The sequence below is a fragment of the Lepidothrix coronata genome, unplaced genomic scaffold (assembly GCF_001604755.1).
Source record: "Lepidothrix coronata isolate B3197 unplaced genomic scaffold, Lepidothrix_coronata-1.0 Scaffold27, whole genome shotgun sequence".
Taxonomy (NCBI): Eukaryota; Metazoa; Chordata; class Aves; order Passeriformes; family Pipridae; genus Lepidothrix; species Lepidothrix coronata.
The window spans coordinates 651,888-663,338 of NW_016690207.1; the positions used below are offsets into that span (position 1 = coordinate 651,888).

Genomic DNA, 11,451 nt, shown 5'->3' on the forward strand with positions numbered 1-11,451 from the left:
CACTCGAGGCTGGCAGGTAGGCAGAGGACCAAATGGAGTTCAGCCCCCTGCGTTAGGGAATAATCTGTCTGCCCACACAGTGCTTTGTTCCTCAGCTGGTGCTCAAAGCAGCTCGCTCCACTTTTTTCTTTTTTTCCCCTTAAACTGGCAGCAGAGAACAAACACCCAGCGTTACATAAATCACTTCAGCTCTCTGAACAAAGCAAGTGACTGAGAGGACACATCTACCGGTTAGCTCCTTGTTGCCTTTGAACCATCTGATGGTGGTGGCTGGTCTGCTGGCCATGGCAGTGCAGTTCAGCTCGATCTCTTCTCCCTCCACGGCGGTTTCTTTCTGGATATCAATTACCAAATTGCGTGGTGGGACTAGAATGGAAAACAACACAACACATACCAGATGAAATAAACATCTTTTGATCACTAACACAAGAGAAAACCTCGAGGAAAACCTGTAAAATCTACTGAAGGAAATGAGCAAACAGCATTTATTTGATCTTTCAATCAGTCAAACCCTTTGATAGGTGGTTTCACAGTAATTGGAGTGAGCACTTTCACTCTCCACCAAATAATCACCGCAGTCTCACAAATTATTACTTATCAGGGTTTTAACTTTCTGTTCCCCCTCCCAGGCAGGCACCGTTCCAGGGAGAGCCGCAGCCTCCTGTGCTCCTCGGGTGTGTGCTGCTATTTAAAAATCCAGCTTGACTCCGTGCACATTTCCTGACTTCTCTGACAAGGACAGGAAACACAAAAGCTGACACTTGGCAGTGCATTACTTACCAAGCCTCTAACCTCCATAGCAATTTTTCTCTCCTGCTGTTCAGCTCCAAGGCTCAGCCGTGAGCATGGAAGCAGGCCAGCAAACATCAACTTCATTTCGGATGCTCGAAAAGCCACTGAGCACAAGCACAGAGTGGAATGCAACCACCTTGGGAACACCACTGCCTCCCACCACACTCCCACAAACCACCCCAAAACCACCCCAGCATGAGGAGGGAGCCAGCTCTGCACTCAGCCACAGGCACCACGTCTGATGACAAGTCCTTTGGGATGGAGATCTGCTGCTCTCCCATCTGCCCTAGCTCAAGACTGCCCCAAAACACAAAGGTGCAACAGTGTACTCAATGAAAAATCATCCAAAAATATCAAGAAACAGGCTGTAACTTCAGGGGGTAACAACCACTGCAGCATAGTCCAGAAATGGAACAAATGAGCTCAAAAATTGCAACACTGGAATGAGGAACCTCTTCCCCATGAAAGCACCAGCAGCAAGGCAAAACCCAGGAAAAAGTGAACAGCGAGACTTTGTAGGGCAGAGTCATGGCTTCGGAAAATCCCAGAACTTCCAAAGGAAACTAAACTTTGCTCAGATCAATGTGATTAAGCAACTGCATAGTTCAGATGTGACTCACAGGTCTTCAAGCTAATGAAGAACAAATATGTATAAATACCATCCAGATGATCAAGTGGACTAATTAGTCACTTGTGGCTTTTCTCTAAAAAGAACAGAACAGGCTACATATTTGAGACTTTCACATGTTCCAATTAGGCAAGAATAAATCTACATTTCGTGTCACAGAAGACATGAAAGTGCTGAAGCAAACGCGCGGCTCCCTCCGAGCGCCGACTGCCAAGGGGATGCCTCGACACCTCACTCTGCTCTCCCAAGCCAGCAGCAGCAGAGGCAGATGAGCAAAATTGCTCTGAAAGAGCCTCAGATCTGGGCAACCAAAGTCTGGGCGATGAGCACGAGATCTCTGGCAGGGAACATGTTCCTGTGAGGACCAGCTAACACAGAAAACCACTCCTCTGCCCTGGCTCACTTCCTTCCCTAATTAGGGAGTCAGTAATAGGAAAGACAGGGAAGACGTGCTATCCTTGGTGTCACAGTGCCCAGTCTCTCCATACAAGTGCTAAGGCAAACTGTTTCCTTGTTCACCTTCTAATAATAGACCTTCCTCATCCTTGCCTGCTTCCTGAGCTGAGGTTTGACCTGAGTATGCAATGAAGGTGACAAGAAATCACCTGCTTTAGTGGTGTGGGGGAAAGGCAGCACACTGGCCATGCCACAAAGCCTTCTCAAAAACAACTGAAGTACAAGGCAAGAAAACAGACTTTTCCCTCAACTCTGAAGCATGATTCATGTTCAAAAAAAAACCAAACCAAAAAAACCTGCATTATGTCTCCCACTTGAAAGACACGCAGTGCTGGCTTACAGGTGAATGAAGCGAGTACTCTGATTTCAAACACTTTCCTAGGTTGCCAGCAGTGAAACGAAATCCAACAAACTGTTTTTCCCTGTGTACGATTAAAGAGAGGAGCTGGAAGAGCTTCCCGTGCCTGTGAGCGCTGGAAAGCACACAGAAACTTTGAAGGTGTTGATAACCATAATAGCTGGAGTAAAACTGCTTATAAACATTACTTAGCAACGTATAAAAACCTAAGACCCAAATCTCATTAAGCAAAAGAAGGAAGATTTAAACTAATCAGCAAGGGAGATCTTACATTAAGTCACCCTCCCTGATTCAGGTTCTCCCGTTAATGGAGCCTTAACAGCCACTGATAATCGGCAGGAACTGCTCTAACAGTGGAGCTGCTGTCACTGCACGTGCCCGGCCTCAGCTCTCAGTGTCCAAATCCTTGCTTTGAAATCCCTCTCCGGGTGGCTGCAGCTCTCCCAGCACCGCAGAGAGCCCCATCCCACTGACCCTGCGTGTCCAGGCACCACAAGGCTCCCCACGAGCCCCGGCCGGGTCCTTACCGAGCACCGTGATCGTGGTGTATATTTCCTGGGGGGGGTCGGTGTAGAGCTGGCAGAAGTACCTCCCTTCGTCAGAGATGGAGACGTTTGTCAGGGACACTCGGAGCTCGCTGTTGGAGAAGTTCACCAGCTGGAACCTGCTGTCCTTCAGGGCTGTGGGGCAAGCACAGCCTTGGTGACTGCGAGGAGAGATGCAGCATCCCCTTCCCACCACACCGCAAGCCCAGAGGTCCCTACAGAACAGCAGCACATCGAGGCACCCCTGGGTTCCTGACCAGCTCCCATCCCACTTCTTACCTTGAAGTCAGACCTATAAAACCTTTCTGGTCTCAGATAATTTTAAATAATCAACACAAGCAAATCACAGGGCACAGCATCAAATCTTTGGACATGGTTTTATTATCAGAGGGCTTAGGGCTGTGTTGGTAAAATGCTGATGGTATTTACACAGCCCCGTCACTGCCTAATGCACTCAGAGAGATCATGAACGAGAAAGGAACTGGGAGAAGTAGAGTTTAAAATTACTGTCCAGTAATGGCCTCCCAAATTCTTTTAAGAATTTGGAAACTGAGCTTTTAAAATGTCACCAGCCAAACACGAGGGCCCGAAACAACAGCAAACAGGAACGAGCCAGGCCCAGCCTGTCTTTGTGGGTGGACCATACCCACATCAGAAGGGCACAGGGTTTGTTGTGCCTCTCCACAGTGCTGGGCACAGGGTACAGCTGTGTCCCAGACCCACAGGGACATTAACAGATCATCTAAACTGTCTCACTGCAGCCACTGTGGCATTGCCACCACTAGTCAGAAAGCCAGGCTCATTCACTGGACGTGCAAGTGACGTGAGAGTTCGGTTTGGGTACAAAACAGCACAGATTGTCCTGAAATTCTCAGTCTTTGGAACGGAGAGATTACCTCTGAGAACATTGCGCTGTCTCGGTGTTGCCCTATTCAATTTGTTTGTGTCAGCTAAATATTTGGCACTCAATTGCAATTCACCCTGAATTACGACAATCAATTCCTATTGCAAAGTAAGACGCTCTGACTTTTAGAGGGGACCGTGAAGGTTTCCATTAAGGAGAGAGATTATGATTCTCTGTCTCACCTACCTCCACAGAACCAACTGAACTGTAAGTGCCCAGCATTACCTTAACAGGAGACACCTCTGCAAACGCCGTCTCCTGAGTGCGAGTGAGGTGCAGAAGTCGTAATCAAACGAGGAACAACAAACTTACGCCTGAAGTCTCTGAAATAGATGGTCTGCCTGTTGGGGTTCAGGAGCTGGATCACCGAGTCGTCGCTGTTCTTGACGCGGCAGCTGATGGTGGCAACGTCCCCCTCCACCACTGTCACGTCCTCCGTCACCAAGTTCTGACCATCGCCTGCAGGACAGAGCAAAGGCAGAACTCAAGGTCAGAAATGACACCAGTGAGTCTCATTTGGGAATGAAAACCTCCACTGACACCGACAGAGGAACACTGGCCGGCGAGCCCTCAGCTCTGGGTGGCCAGCTGGCCACCACTAAATTACAGAGGAGCAATGGGAAGGGGACTCTGCCGTGGGAATAGTGGAACAAGGATTACTGCCATGCATAGAAACACCAAAAATTCGCTTCCCCTCTCAACAGATGAATTTTGTTAAATTACCTTGAAAGAACAACTCGCTGTAAGAAGCACTTATCCTCTGACTGGAGCAGACAGACTTCAGGGAATCAGTCGTTACTCACTCTGTGTAATCAGGAGGTGCTATTAATGTCCAGAGGCAGGAAAAAAAAAGGATCCCATGCAATTATGCTGTGGGAGCCTTGTAATCATTTACAGGTCATCACCCCAAAAACTCTCCTCCTAATGAACCGAATCAGTGCATCACCCGCACGCTGAGACGTTCGCCTCCAACACCACAGAACACAGGGGAGGGGAAAGCACTTTGCATTTCAATTTTTCCGTAGCTATTGGGAATCAAAGTGGGAGAAATGTTGAGACTTTGATTGCCAATTTGCCAAAAGAAGTGCAGGTACACTAATGGGCACCTGGCCACGGGTTGACGGTCAGGAGCATCCTCTCCTGCTCCACAGCTGCCTGTGCACAGGGAGTGGCAGGGAGACAGCCCAACTTCCACCTTAGCCATGAGAAAGCCAGGATTTGGATAAAGTTTGTGCACAGCAAATCTGGGGATGGTATTCATACCCCAGGTTTTCTCTCATCCTGCACTCTTCTCCATTTTTTTTTTCCTTTCTTTACAACTCGAATTCATTATTTGACATCCCTTGTAAACTAATGTTTGACAAAAAGATGCAACGTTTGGAGAGACTGATAAACCATCAGACACCTCTCCACATCCAATGGACACCGAGCTGAAGTCTGGGCACATTTTTCTGCCTTCCCAGCACAAATTTTGTTTCTCCAGATTGATGAACTTTGAAGTGCAACAAGAAAAGTTGTTATCAAACACCTACATTGGAGCACAGACCCCCCTGCAAGAGGGGCAAAGAGCCTGTCCTGCACATCTGCCTGGCTCCTGCTCCATGTTCTCTGCATCAGGATGAAGCTGGTCCAGCTCCATGCCCTCAGAGCAGATGAGCATCCAGCCATCCCATTACACTGACAACACAGCCCTCTTGAACCCTGAGGACAAGGGTTAGTAGTGGTCTTGGCAGTCCTGGGTTTATGGTTGGACTTGATCTTAGAGAGCTTTTCCAACCTAAATGATTCTATTCTGCCTGTGGGGACAGGTTCCCAAATCCCAAGGGCCATCACAGCAGAGCTCTACCACTGCCTGTGCCACATCCCATATCCCCACAGCCAGGCCGTGGCATCAACGAAATCAAACATCTCAAAAGTGGTTCATGCAAAAATATTAAACATTACTAACTACTTCTGGGGAATAATTTTATCAAACCCATTCAAAACAAGGTTCTTGCACAAGGATCAGCTTGATATGTTCTCATAAACGCAATATTCCCTACAAATCATTAACAAAGCTATTAAGATTCGATTTCCATCTAAGCAATTATTGCCAGCATATTTTTTTACATTTACTTTAAAAGACTCAATCCTATTTTCAATTCATTAAACTGTTCCTTGCGTTTACTGAATTTTACATCAGCTTAGAAGACTATCTGAATTAATAAGAATTACAGTAGAAGTAATTTAGAAATAAATTATTTGAAGTTCAAGCCACTGAAGCTTTTCAGGCCAGGATGCTGCATTAAACCTGCCGATGGATGGCTGCAGAGTCCAGCACCTCGGTCTGGGCTGGCATCAGCTCCCTCTGAACAAGGCATTTATCTGGGTTAATGACAGGCAGGGTGCATGTAAGGACACGCTGAGCCCCCCCTCAGCCTGGAGCAGTCACAGCCTGCTGGGCTTTGCCATTTATTCTGAATCAAAGGGTGTCTAATCCACCGCTGTCTGCTCCGCTGACCCAAACGTGGCACCAGCACATACCCCTCCAGATTTGGGGTGTCTGTGCTCCCATCTGCTCCTGCTTACCAAGACAGCAAAGTTATTTCCACGAGCAGCGTCAATTACAAACTCCAAATTAAATAAAAATGCAATGCAAAGTGAGAACTCTTTAGACCCATCCTCACCTCAACACCTCGGGAAGTTTCTCCGTAAATATTTACTGTCAGTATATAAGTATTTTGAGGAGCATTAAAGTAGACACATTTAGAGCATGACAATATTTTGGAACAGAAAAGGACAGACTGGGGAGGGGAGATGGAAGTTTATGGACCCAACGTGGAATCTCAGAGCTGAGAGAAGCAAAGGAAAGCTACTGTTGAGAATCAACCTTAAATCCCCTGGCAAGGCTTTGAGGGGGCAAAGCACAAGCAGATACAACAGGAAAAACCCCAAGAGAATTGCATGGGTCAGATTTTCATCTATAACACGTGAAGGGACTATGAAAGCCCCTGTGCAATGTCCATGTATCAGACCAAAACTCCCTACTGGCACTGGACAGACTGACTCCAGCACATCTCACGGAATTCCACAGCAGGAATTGGGTGTGTGCAGTGCAAGGGGGAGGGAAAACGCCCTGTGTGCTTCCTTCATTACCCAAAGCAACTCTCTGGCTTCATTCACCGAATCTCCCTGTGCAAGGTGAAAAACGACATCGTGTTTTATACTTCCTGGAAGGGGGAGTGAGGCGGGGGAACACAGCGCTTGAGGGACGCTTTGGCTGCAACCTGCACAATTAATTTCTGCACTTGTCTTCCTGCCTTAGACCACTGCAGTCTCTGCTCTTAAGGCTGCACACAGACACAGCCAAGTAAATTGTGTTTCAAAAGTTCCCCTCAGCTGGACACAGCCCAGGGACCTTGGCTCACACGCAGCGGTCACATTTAAAATCAATTCTCTCTCCGCTCGTAGCACACCGGGCTAGAGGGAAGCGCCAGGGAGAGGAGAGGGAAAGATTAAAAATACGTGCTGGGGAGCACGATTCTTCAATTTCTATGGAATTTCTAAGCAAGCCTGAGCCACAGGTATCCCAGTGTGAGCAGTGGCACTGCTGGCTCAGTCTGCGGGATCCCGACACAAACGCTTTCCAAGGAAGGGGAGTTTTCATTACACCTGAACTATGTAAGCCTGTAAACCTAAACAAAATTCCTCTTAATAAATTGAGTCAGAAGAAACAACTCACACAGATACACAAACTGTCTATTCACACACTCGAGGAAAAAAGCAGCACGATGCTCCACGCCCAGAATTAGCACAATTTGAATGTCAACACTCATCTATCAGTTTCAGAGACCTAAAAGGAAGGTGGTGGTTAAAGAACCAGCCAGAGCTGACACAAGCAGGTTTACAAACACTGAGCATCCACTTCCCCCAGAAGCTTTGTCTCCTTCATGTTTTTTCTCTTGGCGGACCAGATTCTCTGCTCTCTCATCCATCACAGAGAGCTTCATCTCTTCCCTTTAACACAATCATCACAACTGGCGTTTTGGGAAGAGCACAGAAACCAAAGAGAATCTTGGTCGTGATCAGATACAGGAAAAAGGAGGAAACTCAATTGCCATTTAATTACTCTGCAAATTTGCTTCTAGGAGGGAGAGAAGAACAGCCAAGGCAGTGCTGGGAGAAGCTGCTGGAGCTCCACCCACCCGGGCTCCAAGTCTTGAGAGACTGTTTTACAAAGCTGCAGTCGTCACAGTTGAACTTTGGAGAGGAACGGACAATCCACACTGATTGTGCTGGCAAGAAAAGGCAGTCGCTTTTGACGGAGTTAATTTCGTGCCATCTTTTCATGGGTGAGAGAATGGCAACAGTTTGGGACCAGGCTGCCCACAAAACACACGAACAGCGGCCGTGGCCTGCAGTGCACACGGGCAGGGCTGCAGCTGGAGGGTCCTGTGCCGGCACACACGGATCGGGGTGGGCAGCGACGCTTCCAGCCCGCACTCCTTGATGTGTGTTTGGGCACACCAGGACAGGGCTGTTCTCATCCACTCGCACAAGGAAGGTGACTGTGAAAGGCTGGGGTGAAGGGAAGGCAGGAGAAGAGGCAGCCTCCTGCTCCTTCCAGCCATGCACAGTCCCCAAGGGAAACCCTCCAAGGCCATGGAGCCTGGAGCCAGACCTGGCACCTCTGGGCAATTCTTCTGTCAGTGTGACCCTCACCCTCAGAGGAAAATTTTGTTTCCCTTTAAGATCCACAACTAACCTTTTGAAACAGCAACTTTCTCTTCTAATAAGATGTAATTACCAGCTTTGTGACCCCAAGTCAAGCCTCTCTGAGATTTTCCCAGAATTCGAGTAGCTCTTATTCTCTCTTCAGCATCCTCTCCATAGCCAGCAACAGACTCAGCAACTCCAGTTCCCAGGCAAAAAGCTCTTAAAAAAAAAAAGTAATAGTACCAAACAAAAAGATTTCTAGAAAAATCTCATTTTTGAGTTTGTTCTATGCAAGTCTGTCAGCTGCAACACATGGCTGGGGAGTTTTGCTGAACACCAAGAGCAACAGGTTCTATCCAGGAAGGTGCAGCTGAGCCAAACCAGGTAGAGCTTGCTCAGTGACATGAAGGGAAGGGATAGGGCAGCTCCACGTCTCTCTCTGGGAGCATCTACAGCAAACTGAAATGGTAATACTCACCTGGTATTCAGATTTTTACTTTCAAATTTAATGCATGTTATCATTTCTTTATTGCTGCACCAGGTTTAAAAGACCTGCTTTGAGAAAGGGCACTGCTGCTGGATGACTCTGCTGCTGCCAGGTTTGGGATCACCTGGTGATGCTCAGAGCATCAGTTCCTATTTAGGGGGGGAAAATGGAGGGGTGGGAGGAATTATCATTCACAGAACCTATTCCCAAAACATTACTATGGTGGATCTGTAAACACAGATGGCTGATGGCCAAGGCAGTGCACTGCCAGCAGAGGCACGACTCCCTGGTGACCTACAAGGTATCAGAGGTGTCAGCAGAGCCAAGACAGACACTGGCCTTGCCACGTGTGCCCACAAGCAGGGGCGGTGGAAGACACTTCCCACTCACTTGCACCTGTTCCACACGTGGCTGCCATGCTGGGTGGCTTTTCCCGCAGGCTTCACCACCAAACCCAGGGCAAACAACGTGTACATGTTTAAGGACAAGCAACCATGAGACCCAGGCAGATCCCACCACTGATCCACGGACAGGACCAGCTACCACAGGGCTCCCGCTCCTGGTTTTGTTGAGCCTCCCTGACGCTGTTTGCAGGAACAGAATTGCTCCTGCTGCTCGGCATCCTCGGCGCCAGGATCTCATCTCCTTGTCACAGGCTGTGCTCAGCCCCAGCAATCACAGGGACCTATTTCCCCTCCTTCTCAGCACATATTTTCGCGAGTGAACGCTTTCGGCACCTTTGCGCGGCGCCCGCTCCGCTCCCCGCTCGCACCCGCCGCAGTCACACCTCCCCTGAATTACTCCCCGCATTCAGAGGGAATGTGCAAGATGGTGCTAAAAATTACTTATTGTGGGGAGCGAGTTTACGCTATGAAACAGCCACTTCAGAGAAATATACTGCAAATTCAAGCGAGTTGTGCACAGATATTAAATTTGTGGAGAAAAGAAATGCCGCTGCCACCTTTATGGCTTTTCTGGCTTAAAGAGTAAGAATAAAGGATGACAATAGCTCTGAAATTACACTGGAGGCTGCACTGACTTTAAACATAGTGAATATCTGTGTGATGCAATGGCATCGGGGAATTCTTTCCACTGGTTTGAAACCAAAACGGTACAGGGACAGAAATCCTGTGCTATGAAGGAATTAAAATATTTCTCTGGACCTTAGGAATAAGATCCTTTTTTCTGCCATGAAAACCTCTGCGCCTCTGGGCAAAGGCTTTCAGCCTGAACTGGTTTCTTCAACCCCCCTCGCACTCCTGTCGTCGCATCCGTGCAGATTTATGATCCGTCACCTGTGCTGGGATTAGATGTCACCCTTGTCTTTCTATTACCCAGATATTGATAGATCAAACTCCCCGGCCATACATCGCCTGTCCCTTCAAAGGTTACCGTCGGTGGACACCGAGGATCAATATCCATCTGCTCTGTCACCGACCAGAGGGGACACGGCAAACGCTGCACCAGGAGCCCGGCGAGGAGGAATCTGGCATGGCAGCAGAAATCTGTTGCTCTGCACATCTCAGGTTTTTATCCCACATTTCTAATAAATCCTGTGATGAAAAGCAAATTACCGCAATTGCCAGAAATTCAGTCTTTCAGGATACAACTGTATTTCAAGCTAATGGGACTGAATCACTTGGAGGAAGAATCCTACGAGGAACACTCACCACAGTGGAGCTTCTGTTGTCTACAAGCACAGCGACACGTCTTGCTGACATGGCCAGCATGGAAAGCTGTGTGGGTCATTTAGAGCTCATTTCTTAACCCACTGGACAGTTCTTAAATAAAAGATGTTGCTACAGCAGCTCTTTATTTTGTTAATCTCTCTCTACCTACCTACAGAGGGATGCTCAGTTTCAGCAACTTTCCAGAAGAAGAGTTTTAAGAAAGAGAAGCAGCTGATCTCTTGCTTTCTTTCTGGAAGTTGATGGTCCATTGCCAAGACAGTAAAGGTCACGTACTAAAGACTGTCCTGCTCCCAGAAGGTCAGAGGTTTACTCAGGTGTCCCCCCAAGGACTCTGGTATGAGCAGTTCCTCAGCTGCTGCACAGCAGGGAGACAGAAGATATTTTTGTGGGAGGATCTCAGAAGGGCAGGCTGCTGAGAAAGCACTCGATGGATGCTGTAGGCTCTGAGGGGGCTGTTGGGGGACATTCAGGGGCAGAAGCAAGAAGAGTGCAGGGGAGAGAGCAAATAGGCAGGAAAGGGCAAAGCTGTGCATGGCCTCAGAAGAAATACAGTCAGGGACCTTCGCCTCATGTTCCTCCTGATGCCTGTCCATCACTACCAGCCATCACCTGCCAAGGACACCACCTAAAATCCACCCCTGCCATGCCCCCACCACTGCTCAGAAGCAGCATCAGCAAGGGAGAAGGTTTGACAACACAAGACGGTCCCAGCAGGCCACTGCTTCCATTCAGTGTGTTTAAATAACACAGTTAGGATCAACACACATTTATTATTAATGGTGCCCTAATACAGAATTCCTTATCTGCATTTTATCTTCCAGCTACCTTCCTACCAAGGACACCCACAGCCCAGATCCAGGGAAGGAGACCTTGATTAATCCCGAGTTTCAAACAC

The 11,451-nt window shown here is 48.1% G+C and overlaps 1 protein-coding gene across 1 annotated transcript in view; it reads right to left on the reverse strand.

Annotated features, from left to right (window-relative positions):
* CADM1 (cell adhesion molecule 1) overlaps window positions 1-10,629 on the reverse strand; it is a 51,723-nt gene extending 41,094 nt beyond the window's left edge. The window contains exons 1-4 of the mRNA XM_017809638.1: window positions 10,536-10,629; window positions 3,996-4,142; window positions 2,762-2,914; window positions 229-366 (exon numbers count right to left, since the gene is read on the reverse strand). Of these exons, the coding sequence (XP_017665127.1) occupies window positions 229-366; window positions 2,762-2,914; window positions 3,996-4,142; window positions 10,536-10,614 (517 nt within the window). The 5' untranslated portion in view covers window positions 10,615-10,629. The remainder of the gene's footprint in view (window positions 1-228; window positions 367-2,761; window positions 2,915-3,995; window positions 4,143-10,535) is intronic.
* Window positions 10,630-11,451: the final 822 nt, after the last annotated feature.